General features: G+C 47.2%; 1 protein-coding gene across 1 annotated transcript in view; it reads left to right on the plus strand.

Moving 5' to 3' along the window:
* Positions 1-3,682: 3,682 nt before the first annotated feature.
* LOC147903644 (dynein regulatory complex protein 1-like) overlaps positions 3,683-27,870 on the plus strand; it is a 180,781-nt gene continuing 156,593 nt past the window's right edge. Inside the window, exons 1-2 of the mRNA XM_087372207.1 lie at positions 3,683-3,756; positions 7,042-7,141. Of these exons, the coding sequence (XP_087228333.1) occupies positions 7,095-7,141 (47 nt within the window). The 5' untranslated portion in view covers positions 3,683-3,756; positions 7,042-7,094. The remainder of the gene's footprint in view (positions 3,757-7,041; positions 7,142-27,870) is intronic.

Below are 27,870 nucleotides of genomic sequence, written 5' to 3' on the forward strand. Positions count from 1 at the left end.
GTAAGATGAGCTTCACCATGTGCATCTGAAGCACGAGTTTCAGTGGGAACAACAAAATTACTGCTAGAGTTTTCCCTTTGCCTCTTCTTTTCATTGGCAATTCTTTTCTGACACTCTGCGATGTAATGCCTTGGCTTCTTGCAATAATTGCATTTTCCCTTTTTTTTAATTTTTGCTTGAACTGCTTGCATTCCCCTCCTTGGGTTGAGTTGTATGGCTGTGTTTGGGCTTAAAATTTTTTTGAAATTTGTCCTTTTCACCCATGGCAAGTGCTTGCTCACCCTGACGAGAGGCTTTGGCAAAATTGGAGCATCTCTCCTCTTCTTGCAACAAAAGCCCAACTAACTCATCGAATGAGAGTGGGGCTACCTTGAGAACAATGGTCAATGAAGTGACGAATGTGCCATATGAGGGCGCTAAGCTATTGAGAGTAATAGAGACGAGCTTCTTGTCTTTTATTTCCTTGTCAATACTTGCGAGCTGATCACGTAATCAAGTGATCCTGGCAATATGATCAGTGATGGTCTGGCCTTCCTGCATCTCGAGATCCTTGAGCTGATTTGTCAAGGCAATGGCCCTTGCCTCATTCTTAACATGATACATGTTTGCCAATCTTTCCCATGCTACCTTTGCATCCTTGCACGACTTGATAGTCGTCATAATGTGCCTCTTTACATTTGTGGCAATCAAAAACATCGCTTGGTCGCTGCGATGGTCAAACTTCTTCTACTCCTCTATCGATGCTATCGGACTAGTAGGAGGGGCTGTAGTAGTCTGTTGTCTACCTGTAGTCTGACCTGAAGAAGCTGTGCTAGATGTAGATGAGCCTGCTGGCCTCAGCTCATCCCCACTAACAATATCCCACAAGCCCTACAAGGCATAGTTTGGTCCATCCAGCTTGTCACCCTCGGACAAATTGCCAAAATTGTTTGAAAGAGTCGACATGATGCAAAATGGGACACCCACAAGTTGCAAATGTACCTGCTACAAAAAGAACTGCAAGTCCCAAAAGTGTAGCTGGCTGCAAATGTGCTTGCAAATCCCAAACTAATATTGGCTATAAATGCAAAGTACGACTGGCTGCTCTGAAATCCCAATGATTGCACAATGCAATCACTGCAAAAATGGCATCAACCAATCACTGCACTCTGCTGCAATCTGAAGTGTAATCCCAAACTGAAAATGTACAACCCAAATTTGAAAAAGCACACGCACGAGTGCTCAAATGCATCCAACGGAGCTCAAAAGCATCCACAACTATAAAGTAACTGCAAATGCACCCAACAATGCAGAGTATTTGCAAATGCACCTGAGAATGCAAGGGTATGGGCTGCAAAAATAGTCCCAAAGCAAAATACATAGCTCAAAACACTTACTGGAAGTGCAACTTGGCCCTAACCACCTGCAAAACAGTCCATTGACTGTGTGGGCAAGCCGGAGATGACAAAGGAGCTGAAGTGAGCTGTTTGGAACTAAATGAAGCTATCGAGAGTACTTTTGAACACAACACACGTGTAGAGAAGAGCCTGGAGCTGCTGGAATATACCCGAGAGAGGCTAGAGCTAAAAAGAGTCCAGATCTGAGCAAAAACATTGAAAAATAGCCGAAAATTGGTCAGATCGCCTTCTAACAAGTCGTACGGGCTCGAAATCCGGTTTTGACAAGTTGTACGAACTTGCGGCACTATCGCACAACTGCACGAACAGATCCGTATGAACTGTACGGACGTCCATACAACTGTACGAGAAAAAAGCAAATTTTTTTTCCACCTGAAATGTTGCGAGACAAATTTGTTTGTATGCAAGCAACTCCAAAATTTCGAAAAACATCGAAATTGAACCTCAAAAGGTCAAAAAATAGCCGCTGGATTGTTGGAGCTACCTCAAGCAAAAGCTGGAGAGCTGAATGTGAGAACCAGGAACATGCACTAGAGCACCAACCTTGCGGGTGTCTAGAAGCAAGTGCGGGAATGGGCTCTAGGGGCGAAAGCACTCTGATACCAAATGTAGGAACAAAGTGAAGACAGGTTGTAAACACAAGTGAGCAAAAATGCACACATAAGAGAATTCCAATAGAAATGTTCAAATGAAACAATACAAGTACTTGGTATATATAGTACCCAAGTACTACTGGTCAACCATAGGATTGACTTTATGCCTACAACACCATATCTTTGGTAATCTCTTACAAAGGATACATACCAGTCACACACAAAATGCTGAAGGACCATATGATTAGAAATAGATGGGTCATCATGTATTGCCCCTTCATGGGTGAGCTCATCTACCAACCCTCACTCGAAGAGTACATTCTATCGAGTCTACCTACCTTGAAATCCTCACCTTTCCTTCTGTTGTACCATGCGTACCCCCACTAAGACCAGAGGGGTCTAGCTCTAGACTTCCAAATCGAAGCGAGATAAAGCTCTAGAAGAATGAGACCAATCATCATCTGTCTCTGTGAAGTTCCTATCCCCCCCCCCCCCCATAACTAGTTTTCACTGGAAAGATTGTATTTAAGTGATTGCAACACAATTGCGCTTTTTGAAGCTAGCTCCTCACCACTAGACGAGCAATATATTTGTAGTATATTTGGAGAACCTGCAATGCTTTGATTTTTCGAGAGGTGCCTTTATGTGAGAGCCTCATAGGGGATTTGAAATAGATGGTCAGAGATTTTAGTGGCACATAGAGTGCTTATGTCGACTCATGAGGTTTTAGTGGCACATAGAGCACTTATGGTGACTCAGTAATCTTTTTGGTCTGCCCATCAGAAGGCCTGAGTGAAGATGTGCGATAAGAAAGGAAAAATAGGTATTTTTAAAGAAATTTCTTTTTATTTTAAGGTAATTGGTCCACGTATGCTCTATTGAATTGTTTATGCCTTAGTGAAGATGTGTGATGAGAAAGGAAAAATACGTATTTTTTAAGACGTTTCTTTTTATTTTAAGGTGATTGGTCCACGTATGTTCCATTGAATTGTTTATAGGTTGTTATAAGAGGCTTTCAATGCATGCATTCAGTGACTCCGTCTTCTTTGGCATGCCCTCTTTCCCCACCCCTCCCTCTCTGTCTCTCTCTGTCTCTCTCTCTCTCTGTCTCTCTCTCTCTCTCTCTCTCCCCTCTTCTTCTTCTCTGTGGACAAGCCACATGAATGAAATTCATCTTGTTCATCCTTGTATTTTATTTTCTTAAATTTATATTAATGGTGTTTTTAATATTATGTATGCAAAATAAAACATAAATTTATTCCTAATACTATGTACTCATATTATTTGTGTGAATCGATTGTTATTTATAAAAAAAGCTATATGGCATGAATAATTCGAGATTTAAACTTACATTTTCTAACACAATGTTTCATCAATTACGACATAGCAATTATGCAACATGGTTGCAAATGGGAGCTACAATAGCATGATGGACAATCATAGCTCTTAAGGTATTCTATAAACTCCTAACGATAAGATTGAGACGCTACTTGGCATCGATTAGATGAGATCTTCATCCCTAAAGATTGACTATACTTGCAACAACGATCATGTGCTGTTGGTACTTGGCATCGATTAGATAAGATCTGCATCCCTAAAGATTGACTATACTTGCAACAACGATATGAACGGGGGGCATTGGGTGTACGCTTCATCTAAAATTTTGAGGAAGAAGTTTGCTTTATTGAAATGCGTTCTTTTGAAGGGAAACATTAAAGCCGATAAATGCTCAAAATCCCAAAGAACCAGCAAGTCCGAGTCATCCGGTACGTTATCATCTGAGTTTCCGCCTTTACTTCCGCTATTTACCTTCGGTCGTCGTCATTTGCAACATCTCCTGTTTCGATTTCCCGCTTTCCACCCTCTCTTTCCAAGCCACGCTCCCGTAACCGTATGAGGAAATGTCTCTCGTAGGATCCATCGATCTGTTTTGGCCTGCGCAGAGAGGTAGACGATGAATACCGCGCACGACTATTCCTCGCAATGAACAGTGAAAGACAAAACCAAGAGTGCGCGTAAGGGCACCTGGAGTGCCTGGATCTGAGTACGGAAACGGATAAATCCTTTTGCTGCCGCCCATGCTCGCAGGTAGCGCATGCACATGACTATCTGGGGAGATAGGTAGAGAATCGCTAGGGGCCTGAAATTAGCTCGAAAGCAGTGAAAGTTAGACAATGTCGATTCCAATCAGCCCATCTCGGACGTTGTTGACAACCTAGACACTCGGATGAACGTTCCACTCATGCTTCGAATACGAAGCCTCAGAGATCAGCCAGCCATGGACCATAATAAATTCCAAATGGTCTGACTGTCAGAGGTAGGAGCAAGTTGGAATACCGGCAGCATATTGTGTGTGCGGTTTGCAAACGAATTTTAATACACCCTCTAGAAGGAGGTTTTGCCGAGTCCGCACATACAAACCTCTTGTGCTGCAAACGCGCCCGAATCAAAAACCAGGAGGAAGGGTCTCTTCTCAGGGAGAGTCGTCATTTCCTATAGACCTTGCATGTATGAAAAACTTTAGGAGAAATTACTTTGCAAACCGTGCACAAGATAAGCTACCGGTATTCCAACTTCCTCGTAGCTCTTTGAGAAGCAGACCATTGTAGTTTGTGAGCCTCTTTATTGCATCGGCACAATTTTCAGGGCAAGTGACTTCCATTTGTCGTGCCATCGATCTCATTTGCAATCAAGCTTATAAAACAAGGGTAAAACCTGCTTCTTGGAAGACCGATCGTCTACGAAAAGCATAGGTCATTTCTTTCGCACATAGTCTGTGGAGAGCACTGACTGCGGACGACTTGGCAGATCATGTGGTGAACCTTGCGGCTTCAGCATACATGTCCACACATGCTTGCAGTAGGAATGTCTGAGTTAGCTTCTCTACAAAAGGTTTTTGCTCTCCAGCGTGACTGAGGAAAATAGGGGACTCTTGCAAGGAGGCAAGCCTCGTGAGCAAGCAGGACGCGAAGCGAGATACAATAGGAACTTGAATTAAAAAGTCCGAGGAACAAAGCATAAGCATGGTCTTACTTTGGACCAGCAACTTATTTTATAGAGTTACTTAGAAAAAAAGAGCATGACACATGTGAACGAGGGCGCAGCTTTTGAATTTATCCGGCTGCTGCCTGCCTAAAGACTTCTATCAACAACTAGTTAATAAAATGCTCAACAAATTACTAGGACCAAATTTGAGCTCAAAGGCCATCTCACATAGAGCCACGTGCCTACAAGCTCTTAAGTACATGTTGCGTTGGGAAATATGGCACACTCAGGTTTTTAAAGGAGGAGGAGAGGAAAAGGACATTGTCAAAATTAGAGTTCTTAAATGGGGTGGAGTAGAGTAGGGAGAATGCAAGTAAATGTCGGGGTGGGAATGCAAGAATCAAAATTTGAGTGTGCGGGCATGGGGTGCATGATTAGTTGGGGAAGGGCATGAAGGGTAATGTGTGGGGATGAGGGGAGTGGTCTAGAATCCTAGACATAGAGGTATTATTTCAAATGTTTGCCTGACATCTCCATTATTTCAGTTTCAATTACTCAATGTTGGAAAATTCTCCTTCAAATAAAAATTTCCCACTTTTTCCCCAAAAAAGTTGTTTACCTATATCATTCTGTGTAGCAGACTTAGGGGGTTCAGAAGGTGCTGCCTGCTGATGTACATCTATACAAAGATCATACACGTCCACAACCAGGCTCTTGGCTCAGGGGGCAAGTCAAACATAATTCTGTAGCACCTTACACTTTAGGTAACAGCGGAAGGTACTGCCTGCTGATGTGCATCTATATGGACATACGAGCTGCAATTAATGTGCTTGGCTTAGGGGGATGAGTCAGACTTAAAAGGCAATTCCTAGTGATGTACATATACATACACGACCAATGCACTTGGGGTCTGGGTTGATTTTAGCAATCCCTGTTTCTACAAGCATATATGAATAAAATGTTGCCAATCATATTTCCTGCATGGGATACAAGTTCATCTTGGGTTCCACATATATTATTTTTTGTGGATTGACTGCGCTTTAATTAATGGTTGCAGGTTCTAAGAGAGGCCCAAGCGCTATGGAGCCCAGTGGGTAGCCAGGAAAGTCCATGTGACCAAGGGCTACGAAGACCCTAGAGTTTTACCCTTTGAGGCATGTAACTAGAGATAGTTTAGATTTGAGACAGGTGGCATGTTGCCAAGAGAGTTTGAGCTTGGAGCTCTTTGTAAAAAAAATGATTCACGTATGTTTTTGGAAGCAAGCAGCCCGTGAGCTGAACTTTGTACTCAAGAATTTTCTGAATGAATAAAGACCTTCGGGGGGTCCCAGCCCGATGATTGTCCTGGAACCCTAGTGTGCTTGCGTGAGAGAGAGAGAGAGAGAGAGAGAGCTTGAAAAGAATAAGGCTATCCTGAATTTCGAAGGTTGAGTGATGGGCTCGGGTTCTTTTGAGTGTCATTTAGTATCAGCTGTGTATTACGACCTTTCATACAGTTGTGCAGACAGACAGTGTAGCAAAACACAGCAGCTATGTAGTGTTTTCTTTTTCACGAAGAGGGCTTCTATTATGAATGAAAATGTCCAAGAGAAAAGTGCTCAAGGAACAAGCACACCATGTATAGCATCAGAAAAACCTGAAGGTCAAGTCCTACTTAACAAAAAAGCCTGGTAAAGATCCAGGCCTGAGGTTGAAAGTGCAACCTCAAACCTGTAGTAACCTCTGAACAGTCCCTCCACTCCTTGAGGAAGATAGCCCTGGCAGAAGCAACCCTGGAAGACCCCTGCATAATTGACCCAATGATTGTGCTATGTTTGTAATTTTGATCATGGTAGCATTATGTACATCCCTTTTTATTACAAGGTGTGCTTTCTGATTTTTCTTTAGAGTATCTTTGTGTGTAAGCATTCTTGCTATTACAAGGTATGCTTTTTGATTATTCTATAGTGCATCTCTGTGTGTAATCATCAATTGCTCTCTAAGTTTCAATAGCTTGCCCTTTTTCATGGACTAAAGAATGAAGATCTCAAATAGTGTGGCATTTTTAATATGATAGAGATTCGCAGGAGGAGAAAGACTTCAGTGAAGACAAGATGTGCTTCTAAGTGTTTGTGCTAAGATGAATGAAATGACAACCAGCCTCAGTTCTTCTCAGGCTTCCAACATGTAAGTGATGTCTCCTACCCTGCTTTATAATTGCCTACGAGACCACAATAATCATTTCCAACTGTGACACTAGGATCTATTCATTCTATAGAAAATTTACTAAATACTCATTTGCCCCATTAAATACATCTTGTTTCTTAGACTTCCAAGGAGACGCACTTCATTGGGGAGACCCTGTTGTAGAGAGACACCAAATGCTCCCAAACACTTCTGGCTAGTGTGAAGTGCTTCACATGGTTGATCACCAAAGGGGTACAATTGAGGACTATGAATTAATGAACCCGGGCATTGATCCGATCCCACGATTGGGCCAAAGTCTCCCACTCCTTCCGCTCAAGGATGCCAATATTCTCTTCCTCCAAATCCACCTATTAACTCTAACAAATATAAAATCAGCCAGATCGTATGATTGCAACACTGACTCTATCATCGCTCTCCACACTCCATAGTCATTTCTGCCCAACTGATGGTCTATCAGGAATGTAGGAAAACAGGGATCTTCACTCGCTTCTCAACCATCTCTCTCAAACTGGCCATCTCGGAGGGGGCGGGGGGGGGAGGGGCGGGGTTGGAGCTTGCTCTGGTGAAAGGGAGGGGGGTGGGAAAAAAGAGACGGCAGGGTGGGTGGGGAAGAAGAGAAGGGAGGGTTCTTTGCAAAAACAGAAGAAGAGAAGGGAGGTTGGCTGGGAACAAAGAAGAAGAGGCTTCTTCACTGACGCTTGCACACCCTCTATAGCAAGACACCTTCTTCCCAAACTGTCCACGCCTTCAAAACATCTTCGTCAGTGGTTCACCTTCTTCCCATGCTGTCCACGCCTTCAAAAATCAGCAGCAACTTCCTCATGCTCTCTTGGATTGGAATTTACACGAACTCGGCCTCTAATGTCAACAACATGTGCAGTCGCCACACCATCAAGACACGGGCAATGGTTTCATCTATGCACAATGCGATAAAGGGCGGGATATTTCTAAGTCAGCTTGAAGCTCGTATGCAGCAGAATATACGAGCAGAGATAGAGAGTTTGCTCATAGAGAGAGACAGTAAACTGCAGCTAGAGAGAGAATAGACTGTACATGAGTATGCAGGAAAAACCCTGCATGTACAGCTGAGAAAACCTCCAAAAAATGATCAAAAAAGCTTAGTTCCTCTGAAATGGTCGGAGGAGGAGGAACAACGCATAGTTGAAACCCCCATGATCAAGTTAACCCAAGAGACAGAAGGCAGCACAATTGGCCTAGTTTGAACCATGGCTCCTACGCCGTAGATTATCGAATCCCGAATTGTAGAAGCTATTATCTTTCATCAGTCGCAAAGGGATATTAGAACGTAGTTGGAAACAATGAGATGGCTCCTATGCTAGAAATCTCAAATTGTATAAACTTTTGCCATCTCTCCTCCTCCTCAGAAAGAAGTAAAGCTAGAAACAAGAAGCAGAGGCACAATATTGCATTAGAGAACAACAATATCATGTACATCTTCCTCATTGCATTAGGGTGATCAACGGTGATTTGATACCAACAGCCTATCTATGTAAATGCCTCTGTTGCTACCTTCTACAACTATACCTCTCTGATTATGGGATTGTTAATACACAATCCATGTAGCTATGTAGTTGCTACACTCATCATCTCTCTCTTGTACATATACCCATATCTATACCTTGACACAATAGCTGCTTTGAGGTCAAGCTACTACTTTAATGAAGATATCTGTCTATTTCTTGTCAATCACTAGCTCACGAATTAATGATAGTGAAGCATAATTTGCTTGGATCATGAATGTAAAACTAGATCCTTTGTCTAAGAAATGGCACTCTAATTATCACGTTAAAGAATAGTTGTCCGGTCCCTTATCAGTGTCATGGAAGATTTGCAACAATGTCCAGGGCAAAACTGTACCACTGGTGGACTACAAACTGAGGCAGGAATGCACCTCCAAACTCACGTGGAGTAGGTTGAACTACTCCTACAAACTGGTACGACTCCAGGCTAAAACTGCGCCTGGAAACACTAAACTGAGGTAAGGAGCTGCACCTCAGTCTGGTCATAATTGCGAGGCTGGAAACTATGCACACAGACTGGACAAGTGACTGCCCAAGAACTGTACAAAGACCAGGCAAGATAACCCTATTTATAGGGGCAGGGGGTTGTGTATGTGGTCGACTAGGTCTGCTGGCCTGGCTGACCCAACCGACTTGGTCTGGTCGGTTAACCCGACCCTTGTCAGGGTCCCAAACCAGCCCATAACTGGCCCCAAACTACAGGAGTATGCAGGAAAAACTCTGCACGTACTGTTGAGAAAACCTCCAAAGAATGATCACAACCCCAGCACAGAACTACACCACTGGTGGACTGCAGACTGAGGCAGCACTGCATCTCCAAACTCACGTGGAGTAGGCTGCACTGTGCCTACAAGCTGGTACTGGTTTGGGACCCTGTCAGGGTCCCAAACCAGCCCATAACTGGCCCCAAACTACACGAGTATGCAGGAAAAACTCTGCACGTACTGTTGAGAAAACCTCCAAGAATGATCACAACCCCAGCACAGAACTACACCACTGGTGGACTGCAGACTGAGGCAGCACTGCACCTCCAAACTCACGTGGAGTAGGCTGCACTGCGCCTACAAGCTGGTACTGTCCCTGGGAACACTCCCAACTGAGGAAGAAATTGCACCTCAGTCTGGTCACAGTTGCATGGCTGGAAATTGCACACACAATTGTCCAGGAACTGCTGGAGACGATGCACAAGACTGCCCAAGAATTGTACAAAGACCAAGGAAAAATGGCCCCTATATAGGAGCACGGGGCTGCTGATGTGGCCGACCAGGTCTGTTGACTTGGCCAACCTAACCGACCTGCTCTGGTTGGTTAATTCGACCCTGATCAGGGTCCCAAACCAGCCCATAACTGACTTGTGCTAGCCCCAAACTGTGTTCACTAACCATGCCTATCCCAGCCTAAACCAGGCCTTGTGACTCAGCGTCTAACCCTGTCAACGCGCCCTGGCTAGAACCCCTCCTAATTTACAAAAATACACTGAGAAGAATGAAAACGCTACACCTCTCTCTGGGTCGGCACACCCACATAGAAGCCCTCTCTCCCTAACTGACATACAAGAGATGACTGCTCTAATTTGGTCAGATGAGGGGTTTTTAGGGGAGGCATAGAAAAGGGTAGGGAAAAAGAGCGGTAGACGATGAGGGAGAAGGAGCCCCCGAGCTAAATGCTTGTGATGCAGGAGCAACTAAAAAGGGCCTGCTTGCAGCCCAGAAGGACCAATAAGCCAGCCCAAGGGCTGGCGAAAAGGTGAGAGGCAGGCAGCAGAGAGAAAGGGTGGGTGCAAGGAAGGTGTCAGAGGCAGCACAGCGGCCAGGGAGCCCTGACGAGGCAGTGCTAGGGGCTGTCCGGACCCCATGTGGGAGGGCTGCAAGGCGAGGCATGTGTAAGGTCTTGCTACTGCCCGCTTGAGGGCTGACAGCCAGTGGGAGCTGGCAGACACAGGGTGCCAGAGGCAAGGGCAAAAACAGTCCACAAACAAGCTGCTAAGCAGCTCGAGATGGGCTGCCTGCAGACTTGTTCGCGGCCGGACCATGAGATTCATATGATGCTGATGGACATTGTGGGCATGAGAAAGCTGTTAGAGTTCATCTCCTGTCTCCTTGAGTGAAGGCCTTGGTTGTGGGTGTGCCCGCCCATGTGAGGGAGAGTGAGGGCCTTGATTGTGGTTTCGCCCGCCCCAGAGAGGCAGAGGGGGTTCACCATGGATGTCTACGTGTTCCGGGGCCCTGGGCATGGCTGTCTGCCCCTGTTTCGAGGTGACGGAGGGGCCGTCATCTGTGGGGGTCTGCAGGTCTGTTCCGGGCCTGCTAGAGGCACACAAGGGGTGCGTACAGCCTGCCTTGGGGGCTCTCACCAGGCCGCATGTGTGCACCTGGTAGGCGCCCTGGATTGCGGGCCATTTGGCCGCCCAGGAGCTGCTGGCCCCATAGCCGACCTGCTGGTCGGTCTGCACAAGCTGGGTCGGCCCCTCTAGTCGGCTACCTACTCCCCCCCCTCAATCGGTTGGTTGGGGCAGGGGGTGACTATAAATAGGGCCCCGTCCCTCTCTTGTTTCTCATCTCAGTGCACACTTGTGCAGCCACCAGTGGAGGGTTTTTCTCCAGCAGTTGATGAGGTTTTTCCCGAGATCCTGTGCAGTCTCTCTTGTTCTTTGGTTCTCTCTAGTGATTGTTTGCTATTTTCTCTCCATCATCGCTCCACACTGCTGCATTTCTCACATGGTATCAGAGCCTAAGGCTGGCTAAAAGACCTGAGCTGTGGAAAGGAGATTCAGCAAGCTTGGGAAGCTATTCGTAGTGGAAGATTCAGCAAGCTTGGGAAGCTATTCGTAGTGGAAGATATGGGCTGCTATCGATATGCTTTGAAGGGTGTTTCCAGATCGAAGGGGTAGTTTGTGTGAAGGCCAGACGTTCAGAGGTTGAAGGAAGCATTCTTTTCCCTCATATTATTCAGCCTTTCATTGCTCTTCCTATCTCCCAAATTTTCTCCGTTTCTCTCACCTTTATTCTATGGCTTCTCTACAAGAATTGGCAGAAAACAAGGTGAAGATTCCTGTTCTACCCACGTTCCCTGTTGATCGACAACTGGACGGGAACAATTATGGTGTGTGGCGTGTTATGATGGAGTCAGTATTGCAGTCTTATGACTTGGCAGCCTTCATTTTGGTAGGTGTCCTTCATTCTGGTAGGTGTCGCAAGGCTAGATCCTCTTGATGAAAGTTTGCGCATTCTGGATCAGCAGATGGCGGTGAATCTGGCCTAGATTTGGGACCGTGTGTTGATGCAAGGTTCCGATCATTCATTTTCTTGAACTGTACTCCTCAAGTCATTTAAAGGATATGCTTAGAGCATATGTTTCATTGAGGCAACATGCGTGGGACAAATGGTTGCCATTGTTAGAATTTGCCTACAATGATAGAAAACATTCTTCTACAGGGTTCAGTCCGTTTGAGCTAAACTATGGTTATAGACCACAACTATAGTTGGAGTATCTCAGAAAGTGCCTAGTGCCGCAAACTTTGTGGTTTAGATGCGGGAGATGCTAGCACTTGCAAAAACTAACATCCGCCAAGCTATGGATAGAGCTAAGGCGTATGCGGATGAAAACAGATCTGTTAGAGAATTTAAGGAAGGAGAAAAAGTTTTTCTCAAAGTTCCTTTGCACTCTAAGTCTTTGACTGTAGGAGAGTGTGCTAAGTTATCACCATGATATTGTGGGCCGTGGTTAATAGGCAAGGTGGCCTATAAATTAGAATTACCAGAAGGGGCACCCAGTGTTTCATGTTTCTTGTTTAAAGAAATTTTTGCATATAGGTGGCTTACTAATCGAGGGTGTTGTTTTATTTCAAGAGATAGAGGATAATGCAAGACGCAAACCAACAAGAATCCTAGACTGAGGAACAATGCAAGTACCCAAGAAGATACCCACGGTATTGGTTGCATGGCATGGTTTACCTCTATTAGAAGCAACCTGGGAATCCGTATACCAGTTACGGAGAGTGTTCCCAGACTTTATCATCGAGGACGCTGATGCTTGAAGAGGGAAGGAATGTTATGCATGACATAAACCAACAAGAATCGAGGGTGTTGTTTTATTTCAAGAGATAGAGGATAATGCAAGATGCAAACCAACAAGAATCCTAGACCGAGGGTGTTGTTTTATAATCGAGGGTGTTGTTTTATTTCAAGAGATAGAGAATAATGCAGGACGCAAACCAACAAGAATCCTAGACCGAGGAACAATGCAAGTACCCAAGAAGATACCCACGGTGTTGGTTGCATGGCATGGTTTACCTCTATTAGAAGCAACCTGGAAATCCGTATACCAGTTACGGAGAGTGTTCCCAGACTTTATCATCGAGGACACTGATGCTTGAAGAGGGAAGGAATGTTATGCCCAAGTTGAGGTAACATGACCTCGAAAGCGTCACTCGACATTTTCCTTTAAAGGATCAATGTTTGTATTATATTTATTAGGCTTCATGTAAATGGTCAAATGGGTTAATGTCAAGGTCCTTGATGAGGGTGACAGGACATGGACTAGATGGGTCTAAGGCAATGGGTCTTAAATGCATTGAATGTGTAATGTGCCTAGGGACATGTGAAATAATGAATATCCCAAGAGAGGGGTATATGGTGCATTTAGGAGGTACCCTAAAATGAGGACATGTGGCATACTAGATCCATCTAGGGAATTGGGGCTTGGTGGATTTTGCAAGCAGGAGCTATTCACATGTGTAGAGATTTCGTGAGAGCTTGCGAACATCGAGATAAGGCTGGGAGGATAATTTGTGTGCTTGTATCGTGATTCATCGTAGACTTAGGCAAATGGAATGGATATATTGAAGAGGGAACGTATCACTCCTGCTTTTGTGCATATTGAAATGCTTGATTCTCTTGCATCCTCTGTTGGAGAGGGGGTCTCTCCGCCTGGACCTAGATCATTGATAGTGGGGCATCTCGCAATATGAGTCCTTCTATAGCTGGGCTGAAGGATTTTGTGATCTCCGGCGGTGATGTTTGTATTGGTGATAGCTCAACCATCAAGGTCTTTGCCAGTAATGTGACGAATTTCGGATTGAAAAATGCACCGCCTACATTCTAAGGGTGGATACAAAAAGTTTTTGCTCTGTATCTGACAACATTTATGAGGGTATTCTTGGAAAATTTCAGTGTCTTTGGGAAAAAGGAAGATCATCTGGAACACCTCGGAGTGTGTTTCATCATATGCCGGGAGTCTCGACTCAGTCTGAATCCAATGAAATGTGCTTTTGCAGTCCGAAGGGGTGTTCTACTAGGCCACATCATTTCCAAAGCAGGAATCGCAATCAACCCAAGAAAGAAAGAAATTTTATTAGAGTCTTCAGAAGACCGATGGGTCTATGAGACTGAAAGAAAACATGATACAAATCACAGTAAGGGTGGAGCTACTGAAACGAGCATCATCACCCGTGCTGAATCCTAAGTCTGATCGTACATAATCAAATACATCTGGATGTAACAATGAAAAGAAAAGGACTGGAGCAAAGCGGAATCCTCTGTATGTCATGTCACCCTGGCTGGTGCATAGTCGGTGATGGGACACTGGCGCCCGTCAAGGGGTGCCGTGCGTCTCTTGGACGAGGCTCGACGCAAGGATGTCTACAAGACCAAGTATTCCTCGGATGGCACTGTGGATAAGCACAAATCTCGCCTTGTGGCCAAAGGATACTCTCAGCACCTTGGGATTGATTATGATGACACGTTTGCTCCTATCGCCAGGATGGCCGCTCTTCGTACAATCCTAGTAGTTGCAGCTCATGAGCAGTGGCCCATCTATCAAATGGATGTTAAATCTGCATTTCTCAATGGTGATTGGAAGGAAGAGATCTATGTGGAGCAACCGCCTGGGTTTTCCAAGACTGAAGGAATGGTTTACAGGCTCCGAAAAGCTTTGTATGGACTTTAGCGAGCTCCTCGAGCTCCATCGAGCTTGGAATCAGAAGATTGATGAGTTCTTTGTTCACAAGCATTTCCGCCGATCCCAGGCTGATCCCAACCTGTACATTTACCGTCAAGGAAGACTTCTTTCCCTCATCATCCTGTATGTCGATGATCTGTTCATTAGAGGAATTCATACCGCCCATATTGACGAGATTAAGGCAGCTCTCTCTTAGGCCTTTGAGGTGACAGATCTTGGTCTGCTACACTTCTTCCTAGGTGTGGAGATTTCACAGGGACCAGAGGGTAACTTTGTGTCGCAAAAATGTTATACTCAGGAGCTTTTAGAGACGTTTCATGTGTCCGACAGTCGTGCCATAGGGAGAGGGGGGAGGGTTGCGCTGGAGAGGGGGAAGGGGAGGGAGAGGGGGTTGCGCAAGAGAGGGGGGAGGGGGGGGAAGAGGGGGGCGTAGAGGGTAGGGAGGGTGGAGGGGGCGGGTAGAGGGAGAGGGAGGGGGGTGTTGCGCAGGAAAAGGGGGGAGGGGAAGGGTGGCGGGTAGAGGGAGATGGAGGGGGGGGTGTTGCGCATGAGAGGGGGGAGGGGGAGGGTGGCAGGTATTGCGCAGGAGAGGGGGGGGAGAGGGAGGGTGGCGGGTAGAGGGAGAGGGAGGAGGGGGGGGCTGTGTTGAGGAGAGGGAGCTGCGTGGAGAGGGAGAAAGTTGGCTGCCAAGGAGGGGAGAGCTGATGAGGGAGGAAGGAAGCTTGGCCGCTAAGGAGGGGAGAGTTGGGAGGAGGATAGTTGGCTGCCAAAATAGCACTTTTAAGTGTGATGTGTAAGGGGGTGGAGAGAACCGATGGAGGGGAGAGAGAGCCAAAAAGTAAATCCACCAAACTTAACCTTATCCACCAGAAATAGCATATCCGCCAAATTTAGCATATTCGCCAAATTTACCATATTTGCCAAATTTAGCACATTCGCCAAATTTAGCTAAGTGCTAAAAAGAGGTTGGAAGTGCATCACTGGAATGATGGAAGATGGAAAGAGTAGGTTTTGGTAAGAGAAAGAGATGAGTGTGACTAAGGGTAGAGAGAGAAAGTATTCGTAGGAGAGAGGTGGGGGAGTGACATAGGGTGGAGAGAGAGGAGAGAAGGTGTTTCTAAGAGAGAGGTAGAAGTGTTCGAGGGTGGAAAGAGAATGAGTTTGTAAGAGGGAGGTAGGGGTGGACAGAGGGTGGAAAGAGAAGTTGTTTGTAAGAGAGAGGTAGGGGTTGGACAGAGGGTGGAAAGAGAAGGGTTTTGTAAGAGAGGGGTAGGGGTTGGACATAGGGTGGAAAGAGAAGGGTTTTGTAAGAGAGAGGTAGGGGTTAGACAAAGGGTGGAAAGAGAAGGGTTTGTAAGAGAGGTGGGGGATTGGACATAGGGTGGAAAGAGAAGGATTTTGTAAGAGAGAGGTAGAGATGGACATAGGGTGGAAAGAGAAGGATTTTGTAAGAGAGAGGTGGGGGGTTGGACATAGGGTGGAAAGAGAAGAATTTTATAAGAGAGAGGTAGAGATGGACATAGGGTAGAAAGAGAAGGATTTTGTAAGAGAGAGGTGGGGGGTTGGATAGAGGGTGGAAAGAGAAGGGTTTTATAAGAGAGAGGTAGAGGTTGGACAGAGGGTGGAAAGAGAAGGGGTTTGTAAGAGAGAGGTGGGGAGTTGGACATAGGGTGGAAAGAGAAGGATTTTGTAAGAGAGAGAGGTGGGGGGTTGGACAGAGGGTGGAAAGAGAAGGTGTTTGTAAGAGAGGTGGGAGTTAGACAGAGGGTGGAAAGAGAAGGATTTTGTAAGAGAGAGGTAGAGGTGGACATAGGGTGGAAAGAGAAGGATTTTGTAAGAGAGGTAGAGGTGGACATAGGGTGGAAAGACAATAATTTTGTAAGAGAGACGTGGAGGTGGACATAGGGTAGAAAGAGAAGGATTTTATAAGAAAGAGGTGGAGGTGAACATAGGGTGGAAAGAGAAGGATTTTGTAAGAGAGAGGTAGAGATGGACATAAGGTGGAAAGAGAAGGATTTTGTAAGAGAGAGATGGGGGGTTGGACATAGGGTGGAAAGAGAAGAATTTTATAAGAGAGGCAGAGGTTGGACAGAGGGTGGAAAGAGAAGGTGTTTGTAAGGGAGGGGTGGGGGTTGGATAGAGGGTGGGAAGAGAAGGTGTTTGTAAGGGAGGGGTGGGGGTTGGACAGAGGGTGGGAAGAGAAGGTGTTTGTAAGAGAGAGGTGGGGATTGGACATAGGGTGAAAAGAGAAGGAATTTATAAGAGAGAGGTGGAGGGTTGGATAGAGGGTGGAAAGAGAAGGTGTTTATAAGAGAGGTGGGGGTTGGACATAGGGTGGAAAGGGATGGGTTTTGTAAGAGAGAGGTAGAGGTGGATAGAGAGTGAAAAGGGAAGGGTTTTATAAGAGGGAGATAGGGGTTGGACAGAGGGTGGAAAGGGAAGGGTTTTGTAAGAGAGAGGTAGGAGTTGGACAGAGGGTGGAAAGAGAACGGTTTTGTAAGAGAGATAGAGGTGGACAGAGAGTGGAAAGAGGAGTTTATAAGAGAGAGATAGGGGGTTGGACATAGGGTGGAAAGGGAAGGATTTTGTAAGAGAGAGATAGAGGTGGACAAAGAGTGGAAAGGAAAGGGTTTTGGAAGAGAGGTAGAGGTGGACAGAGAGTGAAAAGAGAAGGGTTTTGTAAGAGAGAGATAGGGGTTAGACAGAGGGTGGAAAGAGAAGGGGTTTGTAAGAGAGAGATGGGGGTTTAGACATAGGGTGGAAAGAGATTGGTTTTGTAAGAGAGAGGTAGGGGTTGGAAAGAGAAGGGTTTTGTAAGAGAGAGATAGGGGTTGGACAGAGGGTGAAAAAAGAAGGGTTTTGTAGGAGAGAGGTAGGGGTTGGACAGAGGGTGGAAAGGAGAGGGGTTTGTAAGAGAGGTAGAGGTGGACAGAGAGTGAAAAGGGAAGGGTTTTGTAAGAGAGATAGGGGTTGGACAGAGGGTGGAAAGAGAAGGGGTTTGTAAGAGAGAGATGGAGGTTTAGACAGAGTGGAAAGAGAACGGTTTTGTAAGAGAGAGGTAGGGGTTGGAAAGAGAAGGGTTTTGTAAGAGAGAGATAAGGGTTGGACAGAGGGTGGAAAAAGAAGGGTTTTGTAGGAGAGAGGTAGGGGTTAGACAGAGGGTGGAAAGTGAAGGAGTTTGTAAGAGAGAGGTAGGGGGTTGGACATAAGGCGAAAAGAGAAGGATTTTGTAAGAGAGAGGTAGGGATTGGACAAAGGGTGGAAAGAGAAGGGGTTTGTAAGAGAGAGGTGGGAGGTTGGACATAGGGTGGAAAGGGAAGGGTTTTGTAAGAGAGAGGTAGGGGTTGGACATAGGGTGGAAAGAGAAGGGTTTTGTAAGAGAGAGGTAGAGGTGGACAGAGAGTGGAAAGAGAAGAAGTTTATAAGAGAGAGGTAGGGGTTGGACATAGGGTAAAAAGAGAAGGGTTTTGTAAGAGAGAGGTAGGGGATGGACATAGGGTGGAAAGGGACGGATTTTGTAAGAGAGAGGTGGGGGTTGCACAGAGGGTGGAAAGAGAAGGTGTTTGTAAGAGAGAGGTAGGGGGTTGGACAGAGGGTGGAAAGAGAAGGTGTTTTGTAAGAGAAAAGTAGGAGGTTGGACAGAGGGTGGAAAGGGAAGGTGTTTGTAAGAGAGAGGTAGGGGGTTGGACAGAGGGTGGAAAGGGAAGGTGTTTGTAAGAGAGAGGTGGGGGTTGGACATAGGGCAGAAAGAGGGGTTTTGTAAGAGAGAGGTAAGGGATGGACATAGGGTGGAAAGAGAAGGATTTTATAAGAGAGAGGTAGGGGTTGGACAGAGAGTGGAAAGAGAAGGTGTTTGTAAGAGAGGTAGGGGGTTGGACAGAGGGATGGAAAGAGAAGGGATTTGTAACACGATGAAAAGGGAGGCCGTAGTTAGAAAAAGTGACACAGGATGAATGGAGAAGGTCGTACTTAGAGAGAGAAAGTGACACAGAGTGAAAAAGGAGGTCGCATCTAGAGGGTGGCCTCTCTTAGAGAGAGAAAGTGACACTCGGGTGGAAAGAGAAGGACCTATGTTGAGAGAGAAAGTGGCACTCAGAGGGAGAAGATGTCACCAGGGAAGGAGAAGGCAAGAGTGTATATAGAAGGACTAGGAGGGTGCTTCCTCATTGATCATGGTACCTCTTGATGCGTGACCCATTCACTGGTGCAGATAGGACTCTGCCTTCCAAAGTGGCCAAGTAGACTCCTCCACTTGGGATAAGCTTGGCAATGAAAAATGGGCCTGTCCAACGACTTACAAACTTAGGTTTGTGTTTAAGAAACTTACTCGAATACAAGAGTACTAAATCACTAACTTTGAAATTTCTTTTTTTGAGGTTTTGGTTATGCCAGGCTTTCTGTCGTTTCTGCCACACTTCTTGAGTGAAAATTGCTTCATGTTGATGCTTTGCTAGTCCAAATCCCACAAGCGTTTCATTGTGCAGGCTTCAAAGTTGTCATTTTTGTCCGGAAGAACCCTGTGGGTGTCAAGATGAAATTCATAAGGCATGACGGCCTTCAGTCCATAAACTAGCTCGAAGGGTGAATACCCAGTACTTGCCTTGTAAGCAGTTCGATACGCGAATAAAGCTGCTAGAAGTATGTCATCCCAATCGGCTAAAGAACTTAGGCAAAGACGATGCATGATCCCACACATTGTGCGATTTGAGCTCTCAGCTAGACCATTGGCACGTGGGTAATAGGGAGATGAAAATTTGTGAACTATTTGTAGCAAGTGAACCAGTGCAGCAATGGTGTCATTTAGGAAGTGAGACCCTCTATCACTCATCAGCTCAACAGGGTAGCCAAACCGAGAGATGATCTGGTCATATAGAAATGTGGCTACTACGTGCGATGTACAGTTCTTGACTGGCTTGGCTTCGACCCATTTGGTTCCATAGTTGGTGGCAAGCAAAGCATACTTGTTCCCTCGGCGTGTGGCAGGAGAGATGGGTCCAATGAAATCCAATCCCCAGTGATAGAAGGGGGGCACCGGAGTGAATGGTTGAGAGGGAGGTACTCGCGCCTTGTAGGCTTGGGGCCTGCTCGTTGACATGAATCACATCTGGTCACATGAGCATGGCAGTCGCGGAAGAGCTTGGGCCACCAAAACCCCCCGCATGCATGATCTTCCGAGCAATAGCATCTGAGGCCATATGCCCTCCACGCATGCCAGCGTGTGCCTCTTCAAGAATGGATTATGTCTCGTTGGGGAAGCACACACCGTCTCAAGATATGGTCCTTCCCAAGCTTGTACAATTTACCTGCAATCAACTTAAAAGGAGCAGCTTGAAGGATCTGCTTGCGTTTCTCTATTGGAGTCAGACCGGGAGGAAAGCCACCTGTAGACAAGAGGTGTACTATGTTGGCATACCATGGTGGGAAGTAGTCCACCACAAACAGGCATTCATCAGATAGTGCCGTCACCCCGAACAAGCCCGCATCGGGTAATTCATTGGTGATACCATTGGCTGGTTCTCCGGAATGTAACCTAGACAAGTGGTCTGCAGGTTGATGCAGTTTCCCAGCCCTTACCACAATGTCGAATTCAAATTCTTGAAAAAGAAGAATCCATTTGCTTAACCGGCCACCAAGAGTAGGCTTATTCAATAAATACTTAAGAGCTTGATGATCAGTGATGATCACAAACTTGTTGCCCAAGAGGTAGTGACGATACTTGGTCATGGCATAAACCATGCCGAGGCCCTCCCTTTTTGTGGTATTATAATTGCGTTCTGCTCCATTGAGTTGTCGACTGGCGAAGTAGATAGGCAAATCAATCTTGGTATCCTGGTTAGGTTGAGCCAGTATAGCACCTACTGCCCACCCACTAGCATCCACATGGACATGAAAAATTACATCCCAATCGGGCTGCCTGAGGATGGGGGCCTTCATGAGGCAATGCTTCAAATCATCAAAGGCTAGTTGTTGCGGGGTCGCCCAAACAAAAGATCTGTCTTGATGTAGGAGTTCTGTCAGTGCAACAGCAACGTCCACATAGAAACGTATGAACCTTTGGTAATATCCTACATGCCCTAAGAAGGACTTCCACCTCTTTGGGTGTACGAGGGATAGGCAATGAGATGATCACCTCTACCTTTGCGGGTCCGTAGTCATGCCCTCAGCAGAAACAATATAACCAAGGAGAACACCTCGGAGTGCGAGAAAGAAACATTTGTCAGGGTTCAAACACAAGCGCACTTCTCTACACTTATCAAAGACCCATCTCAACTTATGTAGATGATCATTTTGTATGGCCGGATCAAGATGGGAGGGTGATTTACCATTAAAAATAGAGAAGTCATCTAATACCTCAAGAAACTTGCCGATATTCTCCTGAAAGAGTTTGGTTACAAGTCGTTGAAATGTTGCCGGGGCATTACATAATCCAAAGGGCATCATTTGGTAGGCATATGTTCCCCATTGAGTGACAAAGGTAGTCTTGGGCTGATCGTGTTCTTTCACTCGGACTTGGTTGTACCCGCTATATCCATCCATGAATGAGTCTAAAGCATGTCCTGCCACTGTCTCCAACACTCTCTCTATGAAGGAAAGGGGGAACCTATCACGTTGTGTTGCAGCATTCAAACTCCGATAGTCAACACATATTCTAAGTTTGCCGGTCTCTCTTTTGGGTACAATGACAATTCCGCTGACCCAATTAGAGTAATCCACTAGGTAGATTAATCCTTCTTGCTCCATTTTTTGTATATTTGTTTGGACTGCCTTGCCATAGTTGGGATTCATGCGGTATGGATCTTTAATCAGAGGGTTTGCATCCGGATATAAGTTGATGCGATGCTTCATGAAATCAGCAGGCACCCCCTTCAGATCCTTGTAGGACCAGGCAAAAACATCCACAAATTCTTTAAAGAGGTCAATGACTGCAGCTAGAAGATAGTCATGTTACCAGACCCAAGTGGCTAACTTCAAATGCTGGGGTTGTGGTCCTCAGTCCCAATGTTGAGATACCACTAGTTCCGTGCCTTATCAACAGAGGCAATGCATTGGGATGTTGAGGTACTTGGTTCACCCATTCTCAGTCCTATATGTGCTGGAGTATCTTCAAGGGGAAAGTCCCCCTCCACTTCTCTCAACCAAGATGGGGGGTAAGTAAGTGGGGGGTTCTCGGGCACTGACTGAGATGTAGAATTAGTAGATGTTGCAGATTGTATGCCTTCGACACCTCGGTGGCTGTTTCAGCATGCCCCGGTAAGGTAAGCCTTCCACCTCATAAGTGGTTTCTGGAAGGTCTTGAACTGAGGGGTGGTCGGCTTCTGATAAGAAAAGGTCGAGCAAAGTGAGATCAGCCATGTCCTTATCTCTGTATCCTGTATGCACCCTGGGTCCCCCCAAGACATCAAGTTGTTGGTTGTGATTCTCCTTAAGTTCAGCAATGTCTATATCACTTTCTTCTAAATCATTATCACCATCAGTTTCTTCTTCATTAGTGTTACTGTCTTTTGTATGACCATCATTGCACTCAGCACTACCATGGTTGTACACCGTAGTATCATCATTGTACTCTGGAGTACCATTGGTGGGTTGGGCAATACCGGCCTCATATACAGTAGATCCATCATTGTATCCTAGACTACTATCAACATCATTTTGACCAATGTCCTCCATGTCGGCCACTGCCACTGGATAATCCTCAATGTTCACTGCAGTACCATCATTGTCCTCAGTACGATCAGTTGTGTCCACTGTAGTACCCCTAGTGACCATTCTCTTATACATGTATGGACTATTGCAACGTCCAAAGGGCATCGTTTCGTAAACTAGTTCAGCTAGACCCTGTGCATGTGGTTCTGGGTGGATTTTTGATACTGCAAGTAGGTGTTCTTCGGGATCTTCTTGTTGGCATAGTTCCACCATGTTGACGGCTAAGGAGCCCAGGGCTCCCATCCAATCCAAAATGACAGCTTCCTCGTCTTCTTGATCAGCCCAATCCAACAAGTGGGTCAAACTTTCGAATCCTTCCAGGGTTGTCTCCTCATTGATATCTTGGTCACCACCCATGTGCCAATCCCCACAAGCCCAATGCTCCTCTTCGGCTCCAGCTTGTTCTTCAAAATCCTCCTCTCCCAGTTCTATTGGTATGTGCCTTGCCTATCCTGTGACCATATCTATTTCGAGGGATGTGGATCCCAGGGGCAATCGAACTTCATTAGTTGACCAATCTTGAATGGCCTTTGTGGAACGCAACCATGGTCTACCAAGAAGTAGAGGGTAAGTCTGTTCATTTTCTGTCATATCAGGGACAACAAAATTGGAGAGAAAAGTTACTCCTCCAATCTTCATGTGAACACCTTTGACTGCACCCATTGGTTTTACTCTACATTGATCAGCCATGTGTACTTGAAAGTGAACATCACTTGTCAACTTCAACCCCAGTTTTTGGAGTGTACCTTTCGGCATAATGTTCACAGCCGCCCCACCATCAAGGAAGTCGTCCATCAGCTCCACTCCATGGATCTCCATGGTGAGCTTGGGACTTTGTTCACAAGTGAGGGCAGCATAGGCAGAGAAGTGGTTTTGTGTAGACCCATGCTGAGTTGGTAATGTCTCTGGTATTGGCTCACTCGAAGTAGATCCCTTCTGTCGACCTCTTGGGAGGCGGTTAAGAAATGTGATGGTCTGATGCTTGATTTGGGAAGACAATAGACACAGTTGTTGTAGAGTGAGGTTGGGCTTGAAACTCATAAGATCTTCCAATAGGGAGTAGTGGTGGACGCTATTATTGGCCTTCTGCAACCTCATCCTCATAGCCTCTAGCTGAGGGTCGAAGCTTAGACGAGGATGCGGATGTACGTTTGAACTCTGAGTCATTGTCTCCCGTGGTTTCTCTTCGGGAGTCCCGATGGGGCTGTAATGAGTGTCGGTGCTCCAGAGGAGCATATGTGGAGGGTCTCAGTCTTGCAGAGGGAAAGGGTGAGAACATAGAAGATGTGGGGGTTAAAGAGGATGGGAGAGCATTTGGAAAGGAGAGGGACGGAGTTGAAGTCATGGTTGAGTAGGCAGTAGGGAAGGAAGGAGGTGGTGGAAAAGGCAGCACCGGTGTGGATGGAAAGGGAGATGAAACCATCATGGCAAGTAAAGGCATGGCCAGAGCAAAAGTACCCCCAAGTGGGATAGATGTAGAGGAAAGATTAGCTAGTAGCCTGGAGCTATGTCCAGCAGAGGTCGAGGCAGAAGCAGATAGAGTCACCACTCCAGTAGAAGAGGTGGTTGATGAAGACATCGTTGCAAGAGGAAGAGAGGGGCTGCCTCGACCTTGATGAGTCCCTGAGGAGCCCTCGTCCTTAGTACCCTCTTCTTTCACCTAGTTCTCCGCTTTGCACTTCTTCTTCTCCGGAGTTCGGATCTGACCACCAGGGTTCCCATTGATCCAAGTCAATGAGAGTGTCGATGAAGTTACTTGCTTTGGCTACTACTCCAATGGGCTCACTTTGTGCTGAAGTTGAGGACTTCGCTAACTTACGTCGCACGTAATGCTTCTTGTACCGAGTTTGGTCTGCTAGCAGTTTTTTCTCCATTCTCCTCAAGTACCTCCTAGTTCTCTCACTAGCTCCTTCAAATGTTTCAGAACGAAAGAGTATGAAGCACTGAACTGAGCTGCTGCTCCTCCCCGTTCCCCTGCTGCTCCCCCTCCCTCAGCCCGTCTCTCTCCCCCCTCAGCCTGTCCCTAGCCCCTCCCTGCTGCTCCCCCCCCTCCCCCCCTGCTGCTCCGCCCCCTCCCCCTGCCTGTCCCTCGCTCCCTCCCTCTGCTCCCTGCTTCCGCCCCCTCCCCCCTGCTGTCCCGCCCCCTCTCCCTGCCTCCGTCCCCTCCCCCCTGCTGCTCCGCCCCCTCTCCCTGCCTCCGTCCCCTCCCCCCTGCTGCTCCGCCCCCTCTCCCTGCCTCCGCCCCTCCCCCCCTGCTGCTCCCCCTCTCCCCCCTGCCTCCGCCCCTTCCCCCCTGCTGCTCCGCTCCCTCTCCCTGCCTCCGCCCCCTCCCCCTTGCTGTCCCGCCCCCTCCCCTGCTGTCCCGCCCCCTCCCTGCTTGCTCTCCCGCCCCCTCTCTTCCTCTCACTCCTCCCTTTCTTCTCCTCTCCTTTCCCCTCCCTCCCTCTCAGCTTGCCCCTCTCCCCTCTCAGCCCCAGCCCCTCTCCTCCTTCCCTCCCCTTCCCCCCTGCTTCCTCCTAGCCTCCTTTCCCCTCCCTTGCCCCTCGCAGCTTTTTTGGAACGGAAGGAGCTTTTTTTTTCTGTTCGAGTCGGCCTCCTCACCTTGATTGGCGATGGATTCCCCGTCAGCCAATCCTACTCCATCTCCACCGGCCGCGAAAACTATCACTTTCTCTAAAGACGAGTTGCAGCAGCTCAAGAAGGATGTAGAGATTGAGTGCTCTACCACTTTGCTAGCACGCATCTTCGGGTCTCACCCTTCCAGATCCCAAGCCAGAGACTGGATGCTTGCGGCTCTCCCCCTAGACCTCGCTCCTCGATTGGTAGATGTTCGCCTTCTGGGACGAGGTTTTTTCCAGGTTGTTTTTGACACTCCAGAGGCTGCGAGCACTGTGCTCAAGGCCGAGTTTTTACACCTGGGACACAGGAAGATCGTCTTTGAAGCCTTTCACCTTGGTTTCGACCCAGTTGAGGTAGATAAGAAATTCTTCTCGCTCTTCATCAGGTTCCCCGGGCTTCCCCAGGTTTACCATCGACTTCTTTCTGTTATTGGGGAGCATTTTGGCGCAGTTGCTGAGATCCCACCCCTCCCTGGGTTGCCATTGACTGCAGCAGAGGCAACCAAGGCTGATGGGGTTCCTAGAGTTAGGGTCCTTTGCAAGGATCCTAACCTCGAGATGGACCACGTCATGATACAGCGCCCGGATGGTTCCTTTTTTCGCCAGAGAGTGGAGATTTCAGGCAGGCAGGACCAGTGCAGGATTTGCAGGACCTCGGGACACTTTGCCAGGGATTGTCCCAAGAAGAAGAAAAGGCCTAAGAAGCCCTCTGGTACAGCTACCGCCTCAGGGCATCGACAGGGGGGACAGGGGGGATTAGACCCGGCACTTGCCCCTCGACCTCGACAGAGGGGTGGTACAGGTCCAGCTCCTGCTCCTCGTTCTTCACGTGGCGGTCCTGCTCAGTCAGGTGGTGGTACAGGTCCAGTACCTATTCCTCGGCCTCGTCAGGGGGGTGGTACAGGTCCTTCACCTGCTCCTCGACCCCCACCTCCCTCAGGCACACGCGACGCTTTACAGTGGGTTCCAGTACGTGTGCAGGTCCCTCCTTCAGTTCACGAGGGTACCTTAGTAGACTCTGCTTCACCTCGAGCTGTCCTTCCTGTCTCACCTTGCACAGTCCGAGACGCTGAAGCTTCGACCTCCTCCCCAGTTGCAGCTTCTTTCTTAGATCCAGCACTGCCAGATGTTCCTCTTGAGGACGGAGAGATTTCCGCGGCTGGGCAGACACCGGGTAGAGAGCCTTCCTCACTCCCTCCCTTGGACAGGGGGAAGGGGATAGCTTACACTGTTGATCCTCTTCCCTCACAAGGGATCCTTCGTACTCCGGTGTCTGGATTGCTCCACAGGAACTCGTTTTCAGCCTTGGCAGAGAGTTCAGATTTCCCAGAGGAGGAGTTTGTGCCCGCTACTTTTGGGGAGCCAGTGGTTGGATTTCCTATTGACAGGGCTTCTTCTTCAGGTGCCAGGATTCTTTCCCCTATTGACTTTCCTCCACTGGGTTCCTTCCCTCCTTCCAGGAGGTCTTCCCCTATTGAGGGGTTTGTTTCCGCCACTAGGTCGGGTAAGGTGTTCCACTCTACATCCTCCCGTCGATGAGGATTATCAGTTGGAACATACAGGGCCTAGGTGGCGTCCCACATCGCCGCCGTAGACATCTGATCCGGGATCAGCTTCATCCAGGTGTTACTGGGGGTCCCATTGATATATTATTTATTCAAGAGCACAAGCTGGATTATAGAGATTGTGCCAAGTCAGGCAAGTTGCTTTCAGGACATACTTTTTGGTCGCCTGCATTGGGCACTAGGGGAGGCACTTCTATTTCAGTTTTGCAGTCGGTTCTCCCCTTAGTTGTTGGGCACGGAGTCATTATCCCCTCTAGAGCTCAGTGGATTATTCTTTTGATTGGAGGGCGTAAGGTTGGCTTCCTCAACCTATATGCCTCCAACATTAGATGGGAACGTGTCCTTATGTGGAAGACTTTGCTCTCCTGGGCCCCCATTGTGGATTCTTGGGTGATTGGAGGTGACTTTAACATGGTCGAGTTACCTTCAGACCAAAAAGGGGGTAGAGAAGGCGGACTTCACTCTTTGGAGAGAGCAGCTTGGGATGCCTTCCTTTTCCATTTCTGTGGCAGAGATACTTGGTGTGATGATGCCTTTCTTATTCAGCCACAGTCCCTCCTGTTCTCTTGGTCGAACAGGAGGCAACAGATGCCTATTCATGCACGCATTGACAGATTTTATGTAGATGACTGGGCACTAGACAGAGGTGGATCGGTATGCATTGCTGCGGGGGTTTCCACCTCAGACCATTTCCCTGTTGTTCTGGCTATCTCAGAGCCTCACTTGAGAGGCCGATCTGCCAGCATCAGGATTCCAGATGCCTTTTACACAGAGGAGGACCTTACAGAGGCAGCCCTACGGATATGGTTTGCTCATGTCCAGGGAGGGCAGCCACATCCTTCACATTTAGTTGCTGCCCTCTCTGGTATTAGCGACTTTTACTGCTCAGTTGCTTCTACCAGGAGACGAGATATTCTCAGACGTGAGATTGGTGTTCGCCAGCAGTTAGCAGCTTTGCAGAGGGAAGAGCAGAAACGGCCTTCAGATGCTTGGATTCAGGAGCGCCTTGCTGCAGCGAGGGCTCATCTGCAGTTATTGCTTGATCAGAGAGCAGAGTATGCCTTTCATGCACGGGAGTCCTTCTGGATTCAGATGGGTGGTAGAGTCAATAAACACTTCTTCTCTACTCTTGGCCCTAGACATAGTAGAGAGAGTGTATCTCAGCTTATTGACTCACATGGGGTTTTACAGACAGAGCCAGATGACGTCTTACGCATAGCTTCAGATTTCTATGCCACCCTCCTTACTGCTGATCCTGAGACACACGATATAGAGGATGCTAGACAGGCTATTTGGCAGAGTATCCCAGTGTTGGTGAATCC

Source organism: Dipteris shenzhenensis, chromosome 3, assembly GCF_047967505.1.
Source record: "Dipteris shenzhenensis isolate YYH24624 ecotype China chromosome 3, Dip_SZ_1.0, whole genome shotgun sequence".
In the NCBI taxonomy this organism is placed as follows: Eukaryota; Viridiplantae; Streptophyta; class Polypodiopsida; order Gleicheniales; family Dipteridaceae; genus Dipteris; species Dipteris shenzhenensis.